We start from the raw sequence: 27,650 nt of genomic DNA, 5'->3' as shown, positions 1-27,650 counted from the left end.
ATGCTATATGCAGGAAGACTAGTATAGGCATAGTCTTCAAATTCCACTGAAAATCAAATAAAAATTATGTGCACTGGTGACATAAAAGTGGAACCAGTTCACCTAAAATATATTATTGCAGTTGTCATAAAAAGTGCAGAGTTCAGTATAATGGCTTTGGTTTCTTGTTTGTTATTAATTTTTAGGGAAGATATGACAATTTAATTATAATGTTTTCTGAAGGGATAATGAAGTTCTGTGTATCATTTAGCTTCTTTAAATTATAAATCAGTCTTGGGGAATATGAAAACATGCCATGGGCAACTTATGCTGTTTTTTCATTTGTCTATTAAAAGAAAGATATGGTTAGTATCTTGCTAATGCAGAAAAAGAAATATCAAGAGGGAGTTTCTTAGGGATTGTTTCTTGGATGGAATTTGCAAACGTTCACAGCCATTTTGTAACCTTTCTATAAACTACACAAGTTTTATCAAGAACATTTTTATGTAGACAATGTATATACTGTAATTGAGACTCCAGCTATACATACGGCTTTGCATGGACTAAACATCTGTGTTGTGTGTAGACTAACAGCGATCATGTTGTGGTTTAACCCGGCAGGCAGCTAAGCACCACAAGCCAGGAGGGGACAGAGCCAGGACAGATCACTAACTGCTAGCTCAAAACAGGGCTTCGTTGCTTTCCAGGAGTCTGAAAATTTTGATGGGGGCTTGAGCCAAAGCATGTTGCATTGTTTTATACATACAGTCGCTTGCACATGTAGTTGTCTTGAGTCCTTCAATCGACTCTACTAGGCATGGGTGTTTGTAACTGTTTTTTTAAATTAGTTCATATAGTTAAGGGGAAGCAAAAACAAATTGTCAATTATGGGGTTAGGTCTCTTCAGTAGAATGCTAGATTGTAATAGATTTAATCCATACACATTCGGTGCAAGTATTTGTAATACAGAGAAACAGAAACCATAGAAAAATAGCCAAAATAAAAAGTGATGGATATGATCAGCATAGGATCATCAGGTAATTATTGTTCTGTATCAAGTGTTAGACTGATGTAAGTCAAGGATTCAAATTCCTGGTGTGTGTGTTACAAAGTGAAAGTATTCAGTAAGGAATTGTTGGATTTCTCCATGATTCCCCTTGATAATAAGATTAACACGAGAGTGTTTACATTTTGGCCATTTTAAAGACTTGGCGAAAAGGTCTTGCCCGTGGCGCTTGGAAGAGGTGCTCTGCCGTTTGTCTGCTTCTGGGCAGCCCTGCTTTTGAAGATGACACCCAGGGTCACCACCACTTGCATGTGGTTTGAGAATTTCAAGAGAAAACAAACAAACCCTGTTTTATGACTCTTGCTAGGGCTTTACTCATTTTGTTTTGAATTGAAACCATAAAAGCCATTCCTGACCCTCTGAAACATAAGCATTGTAAAAGCTCAGCCCCCCACCCTTCCCTTGGCGTGCCTTAACCGAGCCAGAAGAGGCAAGGTTTCCGGGCAAGATCTTTTACATGCCCAAAGAGCTTTCTGGGCACTTGAAGACGTGGTAAAGTCCGAGCTAACTCCTTAGGGAAAGCCGAATCTCTTCTCCCTACGCGTTTCTTTATGGCCTCAACCCAGCGACTCACAAGGTGAAGCCCACCCCTGGGTGAAGAGGTCGGCCCTGGCGGCTGCCTCCTCCCCACCCGGCTTTGAAATGTTAGTCCTGCCAGGCATTTGAAATACTAGCGCTCACAGGGGCTTAATGCTACAAATACTTGAGCAAGAAGAGATGCTTGCCAAGGCAGCGGCGTTGGGATGTGTGAATATTTGGTGCCCTCTAGCGGGGCCGAGGCTGGCTGAACCCCAGCGTCATCCCTCCTTCGGGGAGAGCCAGCAGGTAGGGTTGGTTTGGGGGTTTCTGTTTGTTTGAGAGATTTTGTATTGAGGATTTTAGCCTCTTGGCGTTGTGGGGTTCGTGGAATTCCCGGTGCAGCAGGGTTTTCTGATGTAGTTGCACGGTGCTGGTGACTGGCGGCTCTTTCAGCAGCGGGACCCTCGCAGCATTGTCCCGGCGCTGCCCGGGCTCCTCTTACTGCTGAGGGCAGTGAGGCATCCCAAGGCTTTAACAAAAGCATGATTAGGCACCTGCCTACATCTACAAATGCTTCTGATTTAGCCCTTGTCAGTCAGCAGGAAGGTCCCAATGAAAACAAGTGAGGATCTATTTAAGAGTGGTCTTTACTTTCAGAAAGTACCAAGGTTTTTTTTTTTGTAGCAAGATATTGACTGATAAGGATGATAGTAACAGAATCTATTCCTAAGTAAGGGGTATTTTTTGGCACCGGTGTGACGTAGGGGCACATTCCACATGCATTACTTAAAAAGCAAAACTCAGATATATCTTTGTCTGTGGCAATGGGATATCGTTGCAGAAGCTCCTGCTGTCTCACCAGCAGACCAAGTGCACAGTCAGTTTTTGATACATACAAAATCTTACAGTCTGATGCTGCATTTTGTAACCAGCTGTCTCTTTTCGTTTTTAGATGCTACAACTGTGGTGGCCTTGATCACCACGCTAAAGAATGCAGCCTACCTCCACAGCCAAAGAAGTGCCATTACTGTCAGAGCATCATGCACATGGTGGCTAACTGCCCCCATAAAACTGTTTCGCAACAGCCCACTAGTTCTCAGGGAAGACATGAAGCTGAACCACAGCCTTCCACTTCTGCTTTCCTGAGAGAAGGGGGAGGAACGTACGGCTATTCGTCTCCATCATATTCTCAGGAGGGAAGGTCAGAGATCTCAGAGCGTTCAGGCAGGTCACCACAAGAAGCTTCTTCAAGTAAGTTATCTGCATCACCCGAAGAACCAAGCAGAAAGGGGCCTTCTGTTCAGAAAAGGAAAAAAACTTAAAGCATTTTTCATAACTTTCCATTTTCTTTATCCTCTTGGGATGTCTACCTCATGCAAGTACAGGGGAAATAATTTCATTATCAGTAGCTGACCTGGAATTTTAACTACTGTTGAGGAACTGTGAATTTTTTTTTTCTTTAATAGACAAATCACTCCAAGCAAAATACATTTGAGCAGGGTGCATTACGTTTTACCTTCTGTATGTGTGTGTATGAGTGTGCACGCGCGCGTGTGTCTGCATATCTATGAATATATATTTTTTCCATCAGAACACTCTCCAGATCCCACAATATATTACTGTGAAGCAATAGACACAGTACCCATAAATGTTCCTGAACTCATTCCTAGAATCGGTTTTCAAACATGTTCCAAAAAAAACAAAAACAAACAAGAAAACCCAAGAAATCGCACCAAACAAAAACAAAAACACCTGAAAAACCACACACAGAGCTGAGATCAAGACTGTTACTTCTCTTGTGAACCAAAGGATACGTTCATATTTTAAAGCTGCCATATGGTACTAAAGATACTAAGACATCCCCCACACCATCAATTTGAGTTATCTTCTTTCCCCTCTCTACAAAGCATCACTTCCCCACTTCCCTCCCCTCCACCCCCCACGCCTGTGAAGGGCAGTGTCACGACTAAGCATGGCTCTCATCGCCACCATCCTTTGTTGGTAAGGAGTTAATAGCTCCAGAAAAGACAATGAATGTGTAGTTTCTGTGCTGGTTTCTCAAAACGTTTTGTTAAATTAATATGGGTGTAACTGTAATTTAGATGACCGTTGTGTAGGGGAGACTGTGTAAGTTGTTAAAGAGCAAACCCTTTTGAGTGGTATCAGGATACCATCCTGCTTCACCCTTTGTATTCTGTGAACATTTAGGGGACCTTGGTGGCAGTAGTAGCAGCAGCAGCAGCAACTTCTCTTGGTCCCGAGTAGTGCCCCTCAGTTTGAAGGGGCTTCCCCCTCGTTTACTGTTGAAATGACATGGAGAGAATTCCTTAGGGATTTTTTTTGTTGTGGTTGTCTGTTTTGTTTTTAAAGAAAACAAAATGCAAAGCTATTAAGATCCTGGGATAAAAAGTTTCTTGAGAATAAAGGTAGATGGGTACTCGTGGTTGCTCAGCCAGCCTCTCTCCCTGATGATGCAGCACGTGTTCATTAAAGGACAGGTGCCTGCTGCAGACGAGCCTTAGTGAAGGCACCTGCAAGCTTGCCCTGGGCATCATCAGCTTCTTGTGAACAGGAGACTGCTGCTGACCAGCCATGGTCTGGTGTGTGCTGGGACCACACACTTGTGCATTAAAGAGGAGAAAGATTGGTGGCCTCAGAGTGAGACTCCCTGGGCTGCAGCCTTTGCTTGGGGTTAATAGAGTTGGAGCCTAGCAAAACTTCAAGTCGCTTTCCATTTGAAACGTCTACATTACCAAGTCATACGTACGATAACATACTTTGACAAATCCCATTGCAGATGTAAGTTAATTAGAGAAACTTGTATAATCCTTAGCATTGGCAATAAACACAGGCTGTTAAAGCTTGAAAGAGTCAGGTAGGTTTAAGCTCAGATAATCAAACTGGAGAACCAAGCCTGCATGAAAGGCTATGGTGAGCCCAAGCCCTGTCTGCGGTAACTCTCGCAGCCGGCAGTCACAACAGGTAGGCAGCAGGCTCGTTGCGTGGCCCTCCCCTTCCCACTCGTCCTCCCGGTTGAGACTTTTACTGTTGCTGCTGCTGCTGCTTCAGTAAACAGGTAGTAATCAAAAGCCTCAGCGAAGGGCACAATTTCCAGAGCATTATTTTGTGTGAATTCCTTGCCAGTGTTTGCGAGAATCTCGATGGTTTATACTGAAGTTCTCAGTATGCTAATGCAAAGCTTACCTTTGACGATATTGAATGTGATATATCTATAGAGAAGAACTTCCTTGCCTTACGTAAGGATAGTAAACTTATTTAAATTATGTAGACAAATCAAAGTGGCATTGCTTAACCTTCTAGCCGGTGTAAAAACCAGGTTAAACAGCAAAGATGCAAAACTTAGGTCACTTTGAAAAATTTAAACCAAAGTTCCTTATAGAAATAGGCAATTGCGGATTTGAAAACTGGTCATTCCCTGTTTATATGTAAGAAGTTCAGAGCTGAGATGAGAAAATATTTTCAACGTGCAGATTTTTATTGGTGCTGTTTAAAACCACTGTATGCACCAGAGTCAGACTGAACTGCAAAGAGCACATACCAAACCCTATCTTATTGTTGAAAGCTTAAGGTTTTATTTTTATATATTAGAATGTTATCACTATTACATAACATACTCAGGACAAAGAACTTTGCTCAGGGAATATACCATGTAATGTTGTTTTTACTTTACAGAATAGTCTACCGACCTGCTTACTCAGAACAAACCAAATAGACTTAGCCCTTTTTATCTCTATATAAGTATTATGTACTGATATTAGTAACTACCTCTGAGTTGACATAGACCTACATTTGTGATAATCAGATTTCAGCGTTTTGTATTATAAGTTCCTGTGAAATGAAAAAGTGGTATTCTGTACTGGTTGCTTATGTGAGCATACGTGTCTTTACATTCACAGGGTCTGAGTTTTCAGAGATGCTGGGCAACCGCAGCTCCCATTGACTTCCAGTTGGAGTTACTGGTGCTTAGCTTTTCTAGAAGGGGAGGGATGGGGGGTGGAGGGGAAAGAGAAAAAAAGAACAAAACAACAAAAAAAAAAACACAAAAGCATCAAGCCCACTTTGTTTACATAGGTGACAATAAAATTTTTATTCTGTTTACAGCAAAAGGCTACCTCATATTTACTGCATAAACACACCTTTGTGCTGCTCTGGCCTTAAAGGTGGCTGTTGATCTATGGTACATGCTATTTATCTGTACTGAATATGTAACTGATAATTCACCACTGCATAGGTTATGGCAAATACTTGTTAAAGATGAAGCATCCATCTGAAATTATGAGAAGTTTCCAAACATTTCTTTAGAAGTTTTTATGTTTCTGTCTAAAGGATTATGGGCACTGTTCACAAAAATAAATACATCTCCAAAACAGACAAAAAATATACATGCCTAAGTTAAACACAGCAGCGCAAGCTGTGGCAGGTAACTACTTAGCACTGAGCTGCAGTAGAAAAAAAATAAAAATCGAATTATACTCCTTCAATAGGCTGCTCCAAATAAGCAAAGAACACTTTAAAGGAGGAGATGCAGACTTGAGTTCGGGATTCTTCCTTCGCGTGCTACAGCATTGGCTCAGCCTTGATTTCCCTTATTCACCAACCTGTCCTTGCCAGAACGCCTCCCGATAAAACTCGCTTGAGCAGAGGTAATTCAAATATCGGCTCAGAGGGATGTGTTTTTCTCCAAGCAGTACTGGAGATAGGCTTAAACCTGTAACAAGAGAGCTCTCCCTCCCAACCCCTCACTCCAAAAAACTCAATTTGATTTAATCATAAGGGACATTGTGAGATATTTTATATTCTCCCCCAAGGAGAGTTAATGGTATTTATTTCCACGCTACAAAAACTGAGCCATGAGGAAGATTTATATTTGGAGGAAGAGCCAAATAACTTTTTTGCTGTAGCTAATTGTAAGTCTGGCATTATAATACCATCTGCAGTATTTTGCTTTTAGCTAGCTTTCAGGGAGTGCCAAACAACATACTTGACTCCTACCTTTTCCCTTTGTAGGCCACCTTTTTCAGCCCAGATTTATTCTGCGCCAGTGTTATCCTGAAGTTCCTGCTTAGTCATACATAGTTTTGTGAATAGAGCCCCATAAAAAAGTGTTTATAGATCTTGTAACATTCTTTGTAAGAAGAATTATAAAAGAACATGGGAAATCTCATTGAGTCTTAAATTTAATTTAATTAATTTATCTGTAAGAAATGTTTATCATAAAAAATATATATGTATTCCCCTGTGCTAGATATAAAAGTAATTGGGAAGATGTGTACATGTGCAGATGCACTGATTTTAATTTTCTAGAAGTCTTAATGAGATTTGAGTATTGTTTTAGAAACAAGCAGAGCCTTGTTAAATGCATCAATCTAATTTTGCTGAGTATATCAACAGCCTCTTCTTTAAGATACGTTGGTTGTGTGTTACCCCTGTTACAACCCTTGAGTAATAACAAGAGGTTGATCTATGAACACACACGTCTTTTTTTATGCTAAAACAGCTGTAAATTAGCAGCTTTGGTAGTGTTTTTATAAGAATGTTGAAAAATACCAAGGTATTTGCTACCATTGTCATTGAACCAAATGTAAGAGCAACCAGCTTTACAAAGGATAATGGTTTTGACTACCTCTTGGATTACTAAGTTAAGCAACAACTGGCTGACAAACATCACCAGACTGGCTTAAACTAGTATGTGTTGCTTGTGGTAATAATAACAATAACCATACTAGAGACCAAAGTGAACACTGATTTCTATATGTCTTTAATACTGTGTCTTATCTAGTGTTTTTAAATTATCTTCTGTAGTATAGATTACCTCATTGTCCATTTTGACTTGTATGTTGTTTACAAGGTGAAATTAAAGAAAAAATCACTTGAAGTTTATGTTTTTAAAAAAGACAGTGAGTTGAAGTTTTGAAGGTCATTTCACCTGTTTACTGTCTCGAGGGACTAAAGCACTGATTGCCTTTCTACATATCGTGTATTTTATATTCTCATTTCATGCCTAATGTCTTTTTTTTCCTGTCAGTCATGGATATTGTGAGGTTTAAAAGAATTACTTGATTAAAAATAAAACATAACATTGGCATTTACAAGAGGCCTTTGAGAGTTTCTTTATTTGCATTATAAAAAAAGCACTGTGCAGTCAATGTTCACTTAGTTTTAAGATATTATCTTCTGGAAAGATAAATTGTTATATAAATTGTTGTTGGAGGGAGGGGAAAATAAAAGGTTAGTGCATACCTGGATCATACTAGCAATGCTGCAGAAATTGCACCCCAAACCACATTCAGCTATTGATATTAAACTGCAAGATTACAGCTTTTGGTACTTAATCTATGTGAGAATACACTGGTCATTAAAGTTAGCAGGCATTTGGGCTATTCTCTGCGACGAAAAGCATTTGATATTTAAGTTTCATCCTATCTTTATTACTTCTTCCATAACCTGTAAGCTTGCATATATCTGTCGCATGCTAATTTGAAATGATTTGAGGAGTTGTTTCATTTTTTAGAAATGAAAGCGCTGTTGTCTACCATTGCCTGGAAATTCCATCTCAAAATTACTTGAAGTGTATTAGTGGATTCGATGGCATTAGCTCATCATTCTGTTAAAAGATTTGAAGGCTTGAATATGCTACCTACATGGCTGTTGTGTTTCAATACAAGTCTCTCTGTGTAGGCGATTAACAGCAAAATTGATCAATCTCTGCTAAATAAAAGGCAGATTTTTTTTTCTATTTGTATAAACATCTATATGAACGGTTATCATCTACTCATTCTAGCATCCTCTACTCAGTTGCATAAAACCTTATTTGCATTTTTTTCTCTCTAATGTGTGGCCTCATAAAGAGCGAGCTACGGACATGTTCCCTCTCATCCCCCTCGACTTGTAGCCTAATAGTCACATCACTTTTTTGGAAAGGGCAAGAGGTGACTCTGAAGCTACAATCTGTTGCCACGATGCTGCTGCCCTCCAGGATGCCAGCAGGTTCCTCTGCACTCGTTTTTGTAACTGCTGCCCATTGCAGGACTGCAGAGCAGCTGCCACTGAGCCTGTGCACGGCTGCTGATGCTCCGTTAACGTGCAGCTGGTCAATTTTTGCTTTCTGACTGTACAATATTTAGCCCCGGGTATTATTTGTGCTGTACAGCTCTTAGCTTAGATATTTGGGGCTGGAGCAGCCAAAAGGTTCATAAACCAGTGAAGATGAACTGGTGTTGTTACTGCCATTGTAGCAGCCAAAAGAAGGTGGACAAGGTGAAGAGAGTAACAAGTACTGAGCTTAGGTATCCAGCTTTAGGTGCTTACAACCCCCTTTTCTCTTTTCAGCTAAGTAATCAAAAATTCAAGGCCAGGAAGTATCAGTAGTCTGTGCAGTTTGACCTGCTGCATGTCAGACATGAAGTTCAGGGCAGTTACTGCTTTATTGAATTTTAGCACTCAGCTTCAACTGCAGCCTTGCTTGCTTGGCGGTTTTAAGCATATTTTCCGGCTGGGCTTCAGATCAGGCCTGAACACTCTTGAGAAAAAAGAAATGCTCCGCTCTGACAGCCTGTTTTAATCACCTCACTGTTAGCAAGTAGTGTCTAATTTCCATTTCCTCTGGCCTCAACTTCCAGCTAGCTGTCTTTTCCCACCAGGGTAGAAAGCCCGCACCACTAAGAAAATGCAAATACTGTTTGTTTTTTTTATTTTTTTTTTCTTTTTTCATAAATGATAAAAAGACCCAATATCTTATTTAAATAAAAAATAAAAAATGGTGTTGCCTTCACCCTTATCATAATTTTCAGAAACTTTCTACTGTGCTCCTCAGCCCTGGCTTTAAAAACAACCAAAATATGATTCAAAGGCTGGGTTACCCAAAGCAGTACCTGGCCAAGCTGAATACAGTCCTACTAGCCATGGAGGACAAAAGCAAAAAGCCTGGTCCGTAAACATGGACATTTTCAGTAGTGAAGCTATGAACCAGCAGAACAATCCCCACCAAGGCACAGGGCTGATCAACATGGACAGCAATTTCTTTCCTTTGACTTCAAGACTGCCTAAAGATGGCTGGTTGCTGGAAAAGAATTGATTGACTCATCTTGGCCACTACAAAGTAAATCTGTACTGGCAGTATTATGCTGAATTCACATTTTTCAGTCATTCTGGACTTACTACACAAATTTATATGGCAGATGGTTGCACTGACACACTAGCAATCTTTGATATTCTAGAAAATAGACACTGAGAAATACTGGCCAAAAATTACTGGAGTAGGAAAATAAGTTGAATTTGGGAGTAGTTTTGGAAACCGCCTGTGAAACAAAGCGGATATGCTCTTTCTTCCCCAAGGCAGCACAGCAAGGGCGGAGGCTTCAAGTGCAGCAAGTTCCCTTCAATCCAGCCCACATTTCTTTCGTGTCTCCTTAACCTATGCTGACAGCCGTGACAATAAGTCACAGTTGAGCCTGCTGAGCCATAACTTCTGGGGAGTTTCCAGCCTGATTGATAGTTTCCAAAATGTTGCCTCACAAAACACTGTGCGGAGAAGAGCGCAGGCTCCTGCTACAGAGATCCTCTGTCTGTAAGTAGAGCCACCCCAGCAGTTCCCGAGCCCTGGGATCTGTTTGTGTCACAGCAGAGAGAAATCAAAGCAAAAGAACTACAGGAACAAGCGTCTATTTCTATTCTCTCCCCCACGTGCAATTTCCTTCTCCACTTCCCTGTACCACTTCCAACCACTTCCTTGGGTGCTTGAAGGCTTTTCACATCGTGCCTACCTTCGAGCACACACTGCAGCTGTTCCCCAGGATACTTTGTGTGGCTGGGTGTTACTCTGCACCTTTGATGTATGTTTAAAGGTGGGTGTACGTAGATAAAGGTGGGCGCTCAGGCAGCTGGTAAACTTCTGGGGCTGGGAAGGGCAGCAGACCGACCTGTCTCTGAGGCTTAAACAGGCATTTTTCTCTACAAGCACCAAAAATTCCTCAGATCAGACGTACTGACGGTGCTTTCCACGGAGCAGGCATTAGGACTGATTTCCAGCTATCTCCAGAACCGGGATTTTGGAAGCTGCACCCGCTCTTGATGCTAGCAGTTCACTAATGCCAGCTAACCTGCCTCCTTATCCCTCTTTGCTGTGCTCTTGAGACACCCTCAAAAGCAAACTATTGGAGTTTGGATACTGTGAGCCTTACAGTTGGTCAGTATAGACTTGTTTAAAGAGAGTGGCTTGCTGTCATCTCCAGCACTTCATTGAAGTCCTAAATCTAATGCACAGAAAAAAGCCTACCTGCCCCTTTTTACACAGAGGGCAGATGTCCAGGCAGACGGGGGGCACAACACCTACAGGGAAGGTGATGGGTGGAAATACGCTGATCAGCACAGGCCCTGAGCCCCTGTGTAACACGGGGCACACGTTATTCAGCTGACAGCCACCAGCGGTTACCAGAAGCAACCCTGTGAGCCACACAGGGACACACCGGGCTCGTTCAAAACAAAAACAAGATCACCCATTTCCTGGCACACCACCACCACCACGAGCGGGCTAGAAAGTGAAGTGACGGGATACGAGAAGAAGGCCCGGTGGGAGGACAGAAGAAGGCCGGGAGCCTCCTCCGGCTGGTTTCCTCTGCCTGCAGAGAGGTGCCGGCAGGACATAGGGGCCCTCGCAGGGTCCTGAGCCCCGCCACCAGCACCCACCTGCCCACCCTCCTCACCCAGCGCCTCCGAAGCCTCCACCCAAGCTGCCCGATACGGGTTGGGTGCGCTCGGTTGCTCTGAGCTTGGTTTTGCCCCCGTTGAGTCAATGTGGGAAGGATTGGGGTCACTGTGAGCTTTTGTCGGAAGGGTTCCCCGAATTAGCTCCTCTGTTTGAGATGAAAGGAAGAAAGAGGTCTGTCTTTGTTCTCCCGCTGTAACGACCCCGTCCCAGCCCTGTCTCCATTCACCAGCTCGCAGCACGGCCCTGGCAGCCGGGTCACAGGTCAGCGCGGACGACAAGACGCTGCATCCCTAAAAAGGCTTAAAAGCTCTTCACTGCAACTTCAGGGCAACTTCGGCAGCCTCCAGAAATCGCCCAACCTTCCGAAAAAAACAGGCTCGTGGAGCTGCACTGCCAGTACCGGAGCCAGAAGCCCAGGCCAGGAGACGTGTTCCTGCATTTCATCCTGCGGACACCACCTGCGTTGTTCAGGGTCGCTGGAGGACATCTAATGTACCCCTGAATTATTGTGCATTGCCTCATTCCTCCAGATTGCATAGCAAGGCATCTGCTCTGTGAATTTTCAGATCCGCTCATCTGCCGCCTCTATATCTTAACTGTTTTTAAATGCATAATTAACACCAGTGTCCTGGCTGCTCGTCGCCATTTCCAGGCGATGCTCACCTCTGCCCCCACCACCTGCACTGCCCCAAGCGTCAGCTCTGGCAGCTGCCGATGCCCTTTTGGAGACGCAGGGTGCCACACAGTCCAACCCCGGCACGCACATACCTCGGCCAGGGTTTTGTGAAGCTCTGCTGAATTTATTTTACATGGTGTTTACCACCCTGTGCGGGGATGCCCATTTCGGAGGTGTGCCTCCCAACAGCAGGATCCCCTGAGCAAGGGATGCCCACGTGCACCACGCAGCACATTCAGAAGCAACCTGAAGACACGCCACCGCAGGGTCACTGCTACAAGCATCACATAGTGCAGGAGAACAGCCTGAGGGGGCACGCGTTGCTCACACAAGGAATGCTCCCTAAAAAGAAGCGGAACCACAGTATGTGGAAATCTCATGATTTTTAGCTCAGGTAGAAGTGGGATCATACGGGTTATACACAAGTAGGCTGTTGTTTTGCAACTATTTTTAACCACCCCTCCCCAGCCTGCGAGCTGGTCTTACGATTGATTCCCAGGGGCCAAAGTCAGATTTTGTCCGCCGGGCACCGGCAAGTTATCCATCTCCTTAATGCACTCGGCTCCTCCTGCCAGACAGAAGGAGCTGGCGCCTGACATGCCAAAACCTCTGCTGCGGTTCTCCTTGACGGCTGAAACGAGAAAAGCCCGTATGCCCCAAGGCACAGATCTGTGCGGAGGAGAGGGTTAGAGGAGCTTTCCCAGCTACCCCGATGACACAGCCTCATTGTGCCAGAAGGGCACAGCCGCTGCTCTCTGACCTGCGCTCCCTGGGGCACGGCCGACCCACGGCTCGTGTCCCGGTAGGGTGAGCCCTTGGCTTTCGCTCCCCCAGTTTACCTGTACACCAACACAGCCAGCATTATCTCTGGTGGAAATGCAGAAAATGCAGGTGGCACGAAGCTAAAAGGGATAAGTGGAGGCACTGCAGGGTTAGGAGAGCGCACACAATTCGTGGGGTGGATTTCAGCGGTGCCAAGCAGGGCACAGTGCGTTTACAGAGGCCCCAATGCGCCTAAGGATTCCTTGGCAGCACTGGAAGAAAAATACGAAAAAAATATGAAAACTGTGCTGGAGCAGCTGCTGAATACATATCGACAACAGGCAACTTGCTGAAAGAAGTTTGTTTGAGAGTGTGTGCCTCAAAACGTCGTATAAGCAAACATTTGAGGAAGTTTGCTGTTCTGGCATCACTGCCGAGGAGCCAGCTGGAGCAGTTTTCTAGCTGAAGGTATCACACCAGAAGGTGACAGCTTCTGGTGCAAGTGATAAATGCAAAAAGGATGGCAGCTATAAGGATGGCCTGAAAGAAGCAAGTGTGTTTGCCTCTCTTTCAGCAGCCTCCTGTTACAAAGAAGGCTGACTCAAAGGGACTAGCAAACAGTCCAAAGACTAGCACCAAGTCCAAAGCCGAAGAAAAAGAAAAAAGACCACTAGAAGCTGCTTCCTTCTGCAGCAGTTTTACACAGGTTAGCTGTACGCAAGCCCAGGACTCCCACCCATCAGTCCTCACATGAACGGGGCATTCCCCAAAAGCCATGCTGCAGACACCAAAGTGCCTTTAGTAACAGCTCAGAAGAAGTAGTAGTGAGTAGTCTTTTTCTCTCCACAGCACAACCCAGAGCTGGGCTTGAAAAATCGGTGTGTTAGAGTTAACATACACAATATTTGGTCTACAGAGCTGGTAAGGAAAACAAAGAGTGTAAGAAAGCAGGTAGAGGGCTTGATTTTCAAAACTGACATTTAGCTTAGAGCTGGAGAGTGCCAGATGACAGTGGAAATTCTCCAGAAACATTTCCCTCTTTGGAAAAGAGAAATCATTTCTCCCTACACTTCAAAAGCTGTTAAAATATTTCCTGTACTGTTTACATGCATCATATTCTTTTTCAGCTCAACTCTGCTGGGGATTTCCATTACTTTCAGCAGTCAGCACTTTTCACTGCTTCTAAATGCACCGTGTGCTGTGATGGATGCGATGCTGGAGGAGAGCAGTGCTCAGACCAACTGCTCCAGGACACAAATAGCTCAGTGATCGTTCCCTCCAGGACGTGATTAAGTTGCTGACTGCACAATTGATTTTCCTGTGTCTTTCTTCAGCGCGCTGTATTGCATTTAACTCAGAGATGGAGAAGGCGTCTCTAAGAGGAAGACAGGAATCAGGAAGAGAGATGTGAGATGTGAGCAGTGTTGTCACCCGTGGTACACTTGTAGCTACGTGCATCTTTAATGGGAACAGCCATGCGGTGAAGTAGTTGCCGGGATAGCTACCGATATACCAATGTCAATGTGATTCTGCTTGTTTTTGTAGTTCCTCCTCTTCCCACAAAAGTCTGTGGTCGTAACTACACTTGATACTTACCCAAACCTAAAGAAATGTTCCCTCCATCACTTACTTTGGGCTCCATGAGGCACACTCTGAGTTCATCTGGCTCATCACCAAGCCTGAAGGCTGCATGCGCTTCCACAGCCTTTCCCAAATCAATGCCTTTCTAATTAGCTGGTGTTTGTGGTGTCCCCAGTCGTATTGACAGCATCTGCAAAAAGCATGCGAATTTTGTCCCCAGCAGAGGCTGCTGTTTATCTGCATTTCCATCTTCTGACGTGAGAAGTTTTTAGATTCCTCCTCTGCTGAGCAAAGCAGCACAAATTTCAAGGAGCCTGCATACACAGCTAGTTTCTGTCAAACAGAGCTCAGCTTTAGTCGTGCCATCAGACCGCACTGGAAGAAATGCCTTTGTGCTGGATGAGTGCAGTCTGGAAGCAGTTTAGGAACAGACCTGAACACAATCTCTAAGGTGAGATGCTGCCTCCCAGCTCCACCTTCCCGAGCCTGACAAGGTACATGTGGCAGAGTCACTAATTCGGTCCCCTCACTGCTTCCATCTTCAAGGCAACATTCGCAAAGCAAAGTATCTTTAGAGATGTTCACGGTGAGTAGAAATAAAAACTAAAATTTAGCAGTGTCCACACATTAAGACAGTCAATGCAAAAAAATAAACTGATCTGAAATTAATATACCGTAAGCGATTTACAGACAAACTGTAATTAGCTCCGACTGACCTATTTAGATGGATAGAAATACAGATAGAAAAAATACGACCAAAAAACCAACCACATACCCATGAATCCTCTAGGAGATTAACTAAGTATGTCTGTTCTGTGAGGAAAAAGATGTACGAAACAAAATGAGAAAACAGGGTTCTCAGTTGCTAAGACAAAAATAAAAAGAAAGTCAACTCATCTTGTTATAACAAGATTTGCTTACAGACAATGCTGCTTTAAAAAGTTACTCTATTTGGCTGTTTGCTTCTCACCCGCAAAGACTCAGACCTCCTATTTGTAGGAGAAGGCAGCTGAGGGAGCAGATATTGGCTAAAGAGGCTTGAGAAAATCCTAAGTGCATCATGAAACACATTAAAAATACCATTTCTTGGTCTTTTACTTCCCCGACTCCTCAAGAAGAGCTCATAGTACTAGATTTATTGCAATTAAAGAAAACCTAAGACAAATTAGGGGGGGTATAACTTGTTAAAGAACTCCATTTTTTTTTTTTTTCCTACTTGAGTGATATGATTTTTCCCTTTGACATTTAGGTAATGTTATGTATTTCTTCCACATTCTGTAGGGCATTTTACAACACACCCTGTGCGTGAAAAGAAAAAGGTTTTATGTTCAATGTCAACAGAAGCAGAAATTTATTAGATGGCTCTCTTTCAAATATAATGCTAGCTGATGTCCATGTGAGATTTTCAGAGACTCTGATCAGAGCTGTTGTTGCTAATTATATAGTCTACAAATGAATATATCAAAATCTACAAATAAGCATAATAAAGTTTCCTTTGATAACTCTCCCTACTGCAAGATTTGGTCCAAAGAAGGACAGAGGGAAGGGAGCAGGAAAGAGACAGCCAGCCAGGCACCCCAACAACACGTGTATGAGCTTAGGTTCTTCAGAGGGTTTCCAGAAGAGGAACTCAATTTTACAGTCCTCACAACAGAGCTTTTCATTATAGACAAAATTGAATCATTGCAATTCATCCTCACACTTGCAAAAATGAAACACCAGCTGGAACATAGGAGTAAGTCTGGCCTTACAGAATCATAGAATCATTAAGGTTGGAAAGACTTCCGAGATCATCTGGTCCAACCACCCCCCTCCCACCAATGTCACCCACTAAACCATGTCCCTAAGCACCAAGTCCAACCTTTCCTTGAGCACCCCCAGGGACGGTGACTCCACCACCTCCCTGGGCAACGCATTCCAATGCCTGACCGCTCTTTCTGAGAAGAAATGTCTCCTAATTTCCAACCTGAACATTTCCAGCCTTATTTCTAAGGACAGGACTACATGAATACATAAGCCTCAGGGGCTACACAGACCCTTTATGCTGCACTTGGGCTCACCTGCATCTCCACAGCCTGCAGATAAGAGCACACAGACGTGCACCACAGCAGTGGCCACCGTTTAAGTGCATCCACACAACTTCAGAGGGTTTCCCCAAGCATACAGGGAAGCCACAGGAGATGACCCAGCTCAACTTTGAGAAGACACACCCACCTATTGACTTGCTTTTGCTGCCTCCCTTCACTCTTCTCTCCCCACACCCAGCCAAATGAGTGGCCCATCTCCACCTGGGCTTGCCCTTTGCTGCTGGTCCTAGCGCAATCCCTGTGCTGAGGGGAAAAAAAAAGAACAAAAACCCATTCTCCCCACCCAGCTCCCAGCTTGCTCCCAGTTGTGCTTTGGCACAGGCCAATGGTTGTGTGCTCCAGGAAAGGGAAACGGTGGTGGAGGCATGATGGGGAAATATGAACAGAGTGATAATGCTGTGTTTTTAAGACATTTCACTAATGCCTAACAAGAGCTCTTCAGAGCCCTATCTCTGAGCAGAAGGAAGGAACAAGTTCCCATCTCAGTCCCTTGGAAGTGACTGCATGTATTATGCCCCCACACTCATCAGCCTTTAGAAATGAGGACAATGCCACCGTGGTGTCCCATTTAGTGAGGAGCAGGTATGATGCATGTCCTTTCTAGGCCCAAACCAGCAGCCTAGATGAAGAACAGCATCACCTGCAGCTTTCCTGAGTACCCCTGCATGGAACAATTGGAGGTCATCAGGTTTAAAAAAAAAAAAAAAAAAAAAAAGTTTAGTTTGTGTTTAGCAACACATATTATAAATGTTTCTCAGCCTTTTCCCATTTACCTGAGATCCTGCAGTTTATGAGCCTTCCCAGTCTGGACAAATGCAATCAGATAGCTGCCTGGGTTTTATTTTATTTCTATCTAGACAGATCTGTCACCATAAGTCACCTCCACATGAATGGAATAAGAACAGAAATGTGTTTTCATTCTGTTAGAGCATTTAATATACTATCATTTTTGCTTCTTCCCTTCATTGTAAATCATTTTGCCTGCTGCTTGTGAGTTTCACCTCATACAGAGGGAAGTCCACGTATGCTGAACAATAAGAAAAAGCACAAATTGCAGAGGGTGGTGTGATTAGGATTTTTTTTTAAATGAAGGAGAGTATGCTTTCTTCCACATTTAAGAGTGTAAAAGATTCATAATACTTCACAGCATTTTTGGCAGGCAATGTCTATACTATTATTAAACTCCTCAGTTTTCTGGAGCAGAATAAAGCACTGAGTACCGGTGAACGAAACAGTATTGATGCAATAGCATACAAGTGGATGCATTTCAAGAGGCATTGCTTTTGATCTGCTTTTGCTACAAAGGATGATGGGGAATTGTTATCCCAAAAGCACTTTGCACAGGAAACCAGGATGTGGCCGTAACAGATATTAATCCCCAAGGAGAAAGTTAAGGAGGAACGCAAGTACGGTAAATTGCAAGGGCTGAACAGTGTTCATTTGAGGCATCTGATAGCTGAAGTAGGTGGCTGGAGACTGTAACCCAGCTTACGTCCATCCCTGTGCAAAGCCCTAATTTCTACTCAAGTTATGGCCTGTGGGCCTTAAAGAGGTTTCTGAAAAAGAAAACAGGTGTTCTCAGGCTTCCAGAGTTATTTACCAAACACATACTCATGCCAGGGCTGTGACTTAGATTTGTAACACACATATTTTATATTCATTAAGTGCTAAATAAATGTTCTTGTGAACTTAAAATTCAGCTAACGCTTAAGCTTGCTGAAAATGCCTTATTCTAAATGACTTTATCATCTGAAGTAATCTGTTCTGTTAAACAAGAGCCCATCAACTTTTGCCACTTTGTTGAGGCAGTCAGTCTGCAGTGCTCTCCTTTTTAGAAGCGTACAGATAGGTTTCCAATCGATACTGAAAAATCCTGCAACTTTTGCTTTGGTATTGCCTCTCTGTAATCTCTAATGACCCTCATATTATCATCATCATGCTCTCAGGAAGCTTAAATGTCGGGACTAATTAATTAAGATGGTTTGTCTTCTTTTATTAATCCCATAAGTACTGAGAACCCATTCCCCTTTAATCAGAAGCAGCTGTGACCAGCATTGCACAAGAGACAGAAAAACATTTTATTCAGAGGTACTTCCTATGACCATATTTCTGAAACAATAATTAAAGTAACTGTTGCTGTTATTCCAGTAACAACATTAAAACGTGTCGCTATGATTTCACTTCCCAAAACTCCATCAAAATGATTCATCAATCTATCTGTACCAAGCCCAATCTAATCTACGTCAAGCCCAACACTGCTTATGAAATTGCTGCCTTCCACATATGAAGATACGAGACTTTACCTTTGCAGTAGGCTCTACCTAGATGCTAGAAATTTACTGAAGAGCTGAGCCCTTGCCAATGCCTCAAGCATTCCCACTCTTCAATGTATTTACTGGAGTGCTTATGTTGTAATATTTTTGCTTTCTAATGCATACATCAAATGAACTAGCCCATTTTCCACAAGGAGATTATAATTGAATTGTGCTTATTTCTTAAATAGAAAAACTATAGGAAAAAAAAATAAGGTATGTAGTATTTGCATACCAGTTCATCACTTTATTTTTTTAAAGATTAAATATATTTATAAATATATACTTATTTATAAAGTCTACCATAAAACAAACAAAACAACAGGGTTATCTGAACTACTTACATATTATTGAAACACTTTTGATCACTAATCATTTTGATCAGTTCTAAGCGTACTATTTACTGCAAGCATCAGTCACGGACTAGACCCGGGGGGCTGTTTCCCAAGCTGCAGCAATGCAACGTGGGCAGCACGTAGCACCCTTCGTTACTGCTCACCAGGCGCTTCGGGCCCCCCAGCTCTGCAGCTGGAGCACGCTTTCACCCGCCCATCTACTTTCTGAATCCCCTGAAAATGCCCAAGTTATCTTTTCCAATCTGTAGACAACTCCTTCAATGCAGATTTACCTCCTGGGGCAGGAGTATGCATGCTCTTACGTGTACGAGTCACAGCTGAGGAGCTGCTGGGTCAACTCCTCGTGAAGTTCACGCCACACGATTTCGGCACGAGACACACAGCGCTTGGCTGGTGAGAGCAGGACGGGCTCCGAAATGGTTCCCTAAGACAGTTATTGATACAGCCAATGAGCACTTCTTAGTTTTGTGCCCCTGAGGAACACGACATTTAATGTATGTTTTACTACAAGCACCAAAATCAAAGAATTCTTGAAAAAATATAAAAATACATTGTGATGAAGTACTTTTTTTTTTTTTTCTTTCCCCACAGGCATTCTGGTTAGTAAAATGAACTATTCGCCCATATAATTCACATCTGCTGCACAGTGAAAGTTCTGACCAACCCAACATGATGTTATGATTTAAAAGTACACGTTGTTTTATGTTTGATTTACCAGTCACACCTTGGAATGAGCCAGCAATGGGTTTACAGCCTGTCCTCTGCCCATGCACACAAACACCCCTTTAAATCTGAATTATTACAGGATGCGTTTACTTACCTTCTGCAGCAGCAATGGAAAGTGGTGCCTCATTAAATACAGAAAAGCAGGCTATAGCCTACTTTAACCTCTCTGTTGCCTCGGAAACAACTCCATTTGAAACAACAGGAAGAAAGGTAAATAGACTTTGCAAGTTGTGTACATCAAGTAAGCATTTGCTATTCATTTTACCCCTTCAACGGGAATTTTAAAAAATCCAGCCATATATTTTTATGTATATAATGTATTGCTTCCTGTAGTCTAACACCGTTATTTGCCATTTTTTTGCAGCGTTATTGCTGTAGTGTCATTAGCATGTGTGATGCTTTGTAGGCACAGAGATGGCCTGGTTCCTACCCCCAGCAGCCTACAACTGGCTGGGATGCACAGCCCGTGTACAGAGCCCTGCTCCTGCAGAGCCTCTCTGATCCTTAAAACAAATTCTGCTCTGGAGATGCAATCTCTCCCGGCCTTGAATTTGTAACAATACATAAGAAATGAGTGTGCTGCAGAGGGAAGAAGAGGAGAAGAAGTAATTATTTTTTACATCAGCCACTCTGGGTTTCCTGGTTATTCGCTTATTAATCTATATGAGGTCTATTCCAGTAGCTTAATTTTCCTCCTTAAAGGAGTTTGAAAACTGGTAGAATTTAGAGAAAATTACACCGGGACAAGGACACGGCTCCCTGCATCTCCTCCCTATGAAGTAAAATAGTTCCTGTTTTCTCTCTTGCCCTCCCTGTATCTAAGAGGCAACCTCAGAGATAGAGCCACACTCTTTCTGACCTTCAACTGATGCTGCACTTGCTTCTTGTGTGTAGATCTACCGGTTTTAATCCAGAAAGATGCGGTTGGTTTTTGTTTGTTTGTTCTTTGCATATTTTCACCATGATCGAATGACCTTGTTATGTGATCTTTTTTCTATTCCTAACCACTAAAAATCATGTGGCAACATCCTTCTTCCAACTGGTGTGCGCTATCCATTGGGATCATTTTATCTGGAATGGGAGTAAAGCATCCCTTCTTATGCAGAGCTTGAAGCTTGTGCACGGAGTGAAGAAGCATACCCCTACCAACCTGTGAAGCTCTCACCATTTTGTTACTGATGCAGCTTTTTAATCACAGCTTTTTTAATTGTAAGTAAAACCTGCAAATATATATGGAATTGTTTTATTTACGAAGTCTGGCTGTGTTGTAATCCAAAGGAACATAAGCGTTTTAGACATGTGATACTCACAAGCAGCCAGGTTCCTGTAACAGCACCTGTCAATAGTTTTGTCTCCCTCATTCCACCGTTTCCACCCATGTTGAAGCTGAGCCTCCTTTGGGCAGGAGGCTGGATCAGACGACATGCAGGGGTCCCAGCCTAACTAACCCGCTCACGCCATAATTAATCCCACAGAATTGTTATATAATTGTTATTGTTTGTATTAAAAGAAATGGGACATCACAAAACTCAAACAGACCTCCAGCATCTGCTGGAGTTATGAGGATAAGCATTTCTCCTTTACTATGCACTTTATTGTATAGAGAATACTTCATATTTCTTTCTACTATATTCAGTTTTCTTGTCTATTGTATTTTTGGTCATGGTATAATTCATTTCATTGCCAGTATTTAACAGTCAGCCACTAAAAACATGGTACACTTGACTTACTATACTGTAAAGATACTTTACATCTGTTTACACAAAGTAGTAACCATGTCTCGCCTCAGTGGGACATTTTTAATGACGTAAAACTGAGCAAGCGACAATACACATTGATGTAATGTTAAACACTGGATTTAAAACTCACAGAAACAAGAACACTGACAATGCAGGTCAAACTTCCAGTCATGTAAGTGTGCATTTTGATGCTGCATGAGCTTTTGGAAAGGCAACAAATGGGTTACATAACTCAGATGCAGGATGATTCAAGGATGCTTTGCCAGGATAAATTTTAGAATTAAAATGGAGTGACAGAAAACAGAGCAGAAACAGACTCTTAACACCTCGGACTGCTTGCGGACTTATGCTGAACTTCTATTATTGTATCTAGTGGATTTTTGTGCAATATGCTAAATGAAATACTATCTATATTCTGCTTAGTTAAAATATACTACTTGTTAAACAACAAACTGCAAAGCACAGAATGACAGCTACCATCTATGTATCCCCACTTATCACAGGCAGGGCTGCTACAAGTGCCTATGACAAGACTTCCCAACGCCTCCCACTATAACACAGCATTTCCCTTCACTTGCAGCAGGCTCACTTGGACAGTTGGAGCTGAATTTCCTGCACCAACCATCATCTATACCTCATGTATTGTGTGTGCAAAGATTAATCCAGAACAAATCAATCATCCTGCAGATAAGACTAAGGAAAAGCGTATATTTTTGCCCATCTTGAAAAAGCAGATCAACAAGTCCCTTCCTGGAGAGGCACTAGAACCGACACAGCTTTGTAAATGAGAGGCATGTTTGGCACAGATGGGCTGATGTGACTTCTTTAGACTTTGTTAGACTTTCTTCTGTGAAAAAAAAAAAAAGTGGTTGCCCAACTGAGACTTCAGTATTAATACATTTACCTAAAGAAGAAAAAGTTAAGGTTGGAAACATTACATTTAACATTAAATTTAAGTATTTGGCCAAAAAAAAAAAAGTCACTATTATAACTGTGGAGTCAAGCAGTCAAGTTAGGAAATGCCAGAATTAGAGGCAAATACCTACCAATATAAGCATAATAGTATGTGTATTGTTTCACAGGAGACTCACAACAATGATATTAGGTAAAAACAACACAGCTTTGGAAACATAACTTTAAAATCTCCCACTGAAAAGCACTAAAATACATGCTTCTAAGAACCTTACAGAAATAAATCTTCAGATATTTGGCACCAAGTTAGTCTCTAGAAATTTCAGGCTAGTCAGCCACTGTACTCTAAATTAGTAACAGCAAGAGCCAAAGTAAAAACAAAGCAAATACCCATGTCCAGAAAACAAAAATAAAACCCATATGAGTTTGTTTTTATTTTTATTTAAAAGTAAAATAAAAGTGTGGCACTTCTGTCTAGAAGCCACTGACGTATGCTGTGGTAAATTCAATTGTGGGAAGATGTTTTTAGCTTCCAGACTCCTTCCCATTTAAGCTTCTTCCTCTTGCTCTGGAGCTTTGTACAAGCTCTTGCACATCCGAAGTCAGATCTGTTTAAGGCAGCCGCTGGACTTCAAGCTTATCAGCCGACGGTGCTTCAAAGACATCATCTTCAACGCTTTCTTCTATTGGCTTCATCTTTGCCGAAGTTCTCAGGTAGGGAGATGTCCGGCCTGGGCCTGCCATAGTTCCAAAGAAATTTTTGATTAATTTCACAATACATACCTGCTATTTATACCCATTTGTGACAGAGTACAGAATCTGACGATCCATTACTAATTCCCTCATAAGAGGATTTTATTTCTGAAAGTTTCTTTATTATTTGGCTACAGGCATCAGGAAATCCTGACATGCACCAGTAATACCTTCAGGGTTCAAATTCTACAACCACTTCAGACACACATTTCTCCCCAACTTCAGTGCAAATCCAGAGACTGCATGAGAAGCACACTACTGTGGCCTTGACAACTGTTTTCTCTTTTGTTAGACTCACCCACGAATTATTCTCCAAAATGATGCTATGACTGGTTACCTAATGAACAGAAGATATGTACATCTGCATACTTGCCGTCACTGGGAAACAACTCTTACATTTACTGGGAAAACCTGAAATGTGTGCATGATCATAGTCACAACAGTCTTAAAAATATTATAATGTAAAACTTAAAATACAATATCCCTATAAAGAATCATAAAGAGAACAAGATAGATTAGCAGATGAAGGCGTTTGACTGACAGAGATTTCATTGCTCTAAGACAATCTGCTAGGAAAGCAGCAACTCGTAAAGCCTGCCAGAGCAGAGCATGCACAAAAGCCATTGTTGGCAAGACATTAAATGGAGCTTTTGTGCAAGTCGCCACTGCAAACTACATCTGTTTTAGTTAACCTTTCAGCTTGAGCGTTTCACCATAGAACTCCTTTAACATTAGTCTAACGGGTTTATTTCCCATCGTTCACTCAGAAATGATATCTGGAGTTGCACAGTTCTTCCTCTCTGAAGAGTTAACCACAAAGGTACAAGGTTGTAAACAGCTAGCATATGATGACCAAAAAGAGTAGGGAAATCTCTGAAACACCCCACTTTAGAAGAAAAGAGCAAGAGGTAGTGGTTCTGTCTGACAGGTCATCTGTATACAATCTAAAAAGTCAAGTTTTCTTGAAAAAAAAACTGGTAGCCATCACATACTGTTTCAGGACTATTCTTACTACTTCTTTAAATGAAGTTTATCAGACACACAGTAAGTGCTCTGCTAAGGAAGCCTTCTTATGAAGAAGGACTCCTTTCTGAGGAGATTGGATATTAGGAGGAAATTCTTTGCTCAGAGGGTAGTGAGGCACTGGAACAGGTTGCCCAGAGAAGCTATGGATGCCCCATCCCTGGAGGTGTTCAAGGCCAGGCTGGATGGGGCCCTGGCAAACCTGATCTAGTGGGTGGCGTCCCTTCCTATGGCAGGGGATTGGAACTAGATGATCTTTAAGGTCCCTTCCAAGCCAGGCCATTCTATGACTGTATGATTCTGTGATTCTGCTGCGTATTTTACACACAGAGAACAAAACACTTGCTACAGGCAAGACCAGCAGGTGTTACATTACTGCACTTTTAAGTCACATTCACACAAACATGGTTTGGAATTAGCTGTTTAGAACTTTTTGTGTTAAAGATGTATTAGTATTTTATTCTAGCATTCAAAAAAAATGTAACTGTTGTGATAAAGGGATACTCAGACGCATTTTTAAACACTGGAAATGTTAAGCACTTCTTTCCACACGTGGGCTTTTACAACCTCTATGAGCGATGACTACTTTTAATCATCAAAATCCAAGGTTTAGATATAAAACTGACTTTGTTGGGAGACATCAACAAATTACACTGAAAGGTGAAAGGACATCTGAAAATGTTGGATTACAGTTTCAGCTTTTTTACATTTTTTTTTGATTTCTACGTTAGAATACTTTGTTTTCAGAATGGTTTTCTTTTGTTTAAAAGTGCTTACTCTTCTCTGCAGAAATCTGAAATAAGAATCCATAACTCTGCTGAACAGGATCCAATATTAGGTTTAATACTGTTAAGTTGTTCGGTTCAAAGCCATGCCCTTGTTTCCTCCAAATACAAAAAACTTTTCTATTCATGCCTCCACCCAGCATTGAACAGATGTTTGAGACTGAACCAGATCTTGAACGCAGGCCTTCCATACACTGCTCTTGTACTTTCTTTAGGTCCTAAACTAAAATGCCTATTAAAATGGTATTTCCTATGAAACCCAATCTTGCTATTACCCACAGGCTGGGTGTAACATAGCCAGCACACACAGTGAGATAATGCTGATAAAAGCATTACCAAAACAAAGCCTTTCTACATTCCTGCTTAGCTCAGAAGTTCACAAATTCAGATTCATAGCAAATCTGAGTGATCTAAACCAAGTACCATGGAAAAGACCTGTATCATTAGTAAGTATGACTATCAAGCAATAGAATTATTGAACAGAAATTAATATTGAAATGTTTTTTAAAGGACTTAAAGTTCTGATTGTGTTGAACTATTTCTGCTTATCTCATATTTTGGAAAAAGAGATACAAAAAATTCATCTACTAATAAACTACATATGAATGGATAATGTACATCAAGCACACGTACCACAACATACAAATTCCACTTTATACCTTTTTGAGGATGCTTGCTGAGTTAATGTGATGTTATCAACACAAAGCATCATGCTGCAAACGACCCACTCCGTAAGCATTACAGAACTCTTGTTGGTTATTTCCTTAATATAAAAGCAAACAGTTAGTTGTGTTTCTTAGTTAATTCAATTCAAAACACAGTTTTGTTAGCAATTGTAGTTTGGGGCCTACTAATTCAAACTTTTCACACTTTCACAGCAAAACACTTTGAAAATAGCCTTTTATCAGTTTCTTTAGAAAATGAGTTAAAGCTGATAAGGTGTAGAACAGCTAAATGCATAATGCAAAAGTTTGCATTAAAAAATAATAAATGCTCATTATTTCAAGAACATGGAAATTAGGAGAATAAGATTTGTTTTTATTGTGGCAGACAAATATCATATCTGTATTGGGAAGCTTTTGTCCACACAACTGATCACCTAACAATGACAAGTCAGAAGTCCTCTAGAATTCCTGCACAGGTAAGTTTCTCATTTCTTCTTCTAAAAAAAAATATAGCCGTCATTTCCATATACTCTTCACTACATCTTCTGTTTGATTTTGTTTGTTCATAATAAACTAATGCATGACTAAGAGGATCCAGGGGAACACAGCTCTGGACAGTATGCCTCATACCTCATACTGAAACTTAAAAACACACACAAAAGACTAGCTATGCTGCACTGACAGCACCCAGAAGGTTCTTGAAAACGAAACAGTGGGAAGGTAAATGGCAGCTTTTTTTTTTTTCCCCTGTGATCCGAGAAAAAGTGTATACACGGCCACAATCCAAATTCAATACAAATCTTTAGACAGAGCTCACCTTGGTAGAAAAAACATCATTGGCAATGGCATTACACAGGAAAAACAAGTTGGCAAGTTATTTTGGCAAAAAGACAGACTGAAGTGTTATAGTTTAGTTAGACAGATCACCTTTTATCAACTACAGAAGTCAGAAATTTCATATTAATCAAAATGCAAAGAAGAAATAAATGATAGCATTTCTTGAAGTGTCTTACACACTGCTCTATGGGCAACCTCCCCACCTCTGCGAAAGAGGAATACTGGACTCCAGAGGCTGCCACCACACCTACTGCTGCCAATGGCATGGTGGCACTACCAACTACACCAACCGTTGTTGTCGGAACATAAAAGACATTTAAACATCCCTCTCCTCTCTCCTGGGGAAAGTACACACCATACACCAGAAAACACGGTACATAAACCAGGAAACGTACAGCAGAGAAGAGTGTTTTTAACAAGTATATGCTAAAAATGGACGCATCTTAGGGATTAATGTAATTACAGCTGGAAATGTCAAGCATTTAGATTACTTTCTCCAAAGCTGAAATACTGGTGTTAGTGTTCTGATGCTAGGCCTGGGAGAGAATTTTAATTTTAGCTAATTGCACAAATACAGTTTTACAATTTCTTTCAGGCTTCTGAGTGTGCCAATTTGTACAAGTGCCCTCTCTGCAGAGGAGTGGCTTCAATGCATGGAGCTTTGCCTTGGAACAGGTGAAAAGCCAGTTGAGAGCTTATGGGTAAAGATCAGAGAACAGACCAACATGGGAGACTTCACAGCAGGTATCTGCTACAGGCTGCCTGATCAAGAAGAGCAAGTAGTTGGAAGCCTTCTTTAGACAGCTGGATGAAGCCTCATGATGGCAGGCCTGGGTGCTCATGGGGAGCTCTAACCACCCCCGTAGCTGGTGGTAACAGGTTCAAGCAGTCCAGGAAGTTTCTGGAGACTGTAGAGGACAATTTCTTCACACGAGCAGTCGACGAGCCGGCTAGGGGAGGTGCTCTGCTGGACCTGTCACTGACGAACAAGGAAGAATTCATCAGGGAGGCGAAGGCTGATGGTAACCTTGGCTGTAGTGTCCAGGGACTGATGGAATTTAAGTACTGAGAGAAACGTGCAAGACAAATAGAAGAGTTACAACTCTGGGCTTGAGGACCGTGGACTGCGGCTTGCTCAGGGATCT

At 42.0% G+C, this 27,650-nt stretch overlaps 2 protein-coding genes and 1 long non-coding RNA gene across 15 annotated transcripts in view; 1 reads left to right on the top strand and 2 right to left on the bottom strand.

Moving 5' to 3' along the window:
- Positions 1–4,901, top strand: part of LIN28B (lin-28 homolog B) — a 95,785-nt gene extending 90,884 nt beyond the window's left edge. For all 9 annotated transcript variants that reach the window (XM_080585417.1, XM_080585419.1, XM_080585423.1 and 6 more), the window contains one exon: positions 2,517–4,901. In XM_080585417.1, the coding sequence (XP_080441543.1) occupies positions 2,517–2,886 (370 nt within the window). In that variant the 3' untranslated portion in view covers positions 2,887–4,901. The remainder of the gene's footprint in view (positions 1–2,516) is intronic.
- LOC308192154 lies at positions 2,908–17,206 on the bottom strand. The gene is made up of 2 exons (XR_013948594.1): positions 16,371–17,206; positions 2,908–14,879 (listed from the first exon to the last, which is right to left on the bottom strand). It is a non-coding gene; the product is annotated as an uncharacterized lncRNA (long non-coding RNA).
- Positions 17,207–22,863: 5,657 nt separating this feature from the next.
- POPDC1 (popeye domain cAMP effector 1) overlaps positions 22,864–27,650 on the bottom strand; it is a 31,127-nt gene continuing 26,340 nt past the window's right edge. For 3 of the 5 annotated variants that reach the window (XM_080585410.1, XM_080585411.1, XM_080585412.1), the window contains one exon: positions 22,864–23,179. In XM_080585410.1, coding sequence (XP_080441536.1) covers positions 23,055–23,179 — 125 coding nt within the window. In that variant the 3' untranslated portion in view covers positions 22,864–23,054. Of the gene's footprint in view, positions 23,180–25,662; positions 25,767–26,577; positions 27,485–27,650 lie in introns of those variants that run through there. The other 2 variants (XM_080585413.1, XM_080585414.1) reach the window with 2 other exon arrangements.

The sequence above is a fragment of the Anser brachyrhynchus genome (genome assembly GCF_964034855.1).
Source record: "Anser brachyrhynchus genome assembly, chromosome: 3".
In the NCBI taxonomy this organism is placed as follows: domain Eukaryota; kingdom Metazoa; phylum Chordata; class Aves; order Anseriformes; family Anatidae; genus Anser; species Anser brachyrhynchus.
Note: the sequence above shows the minus strand (reverse complement) of the source record. Positions and strands in the feature narration are given on the sequence as shown.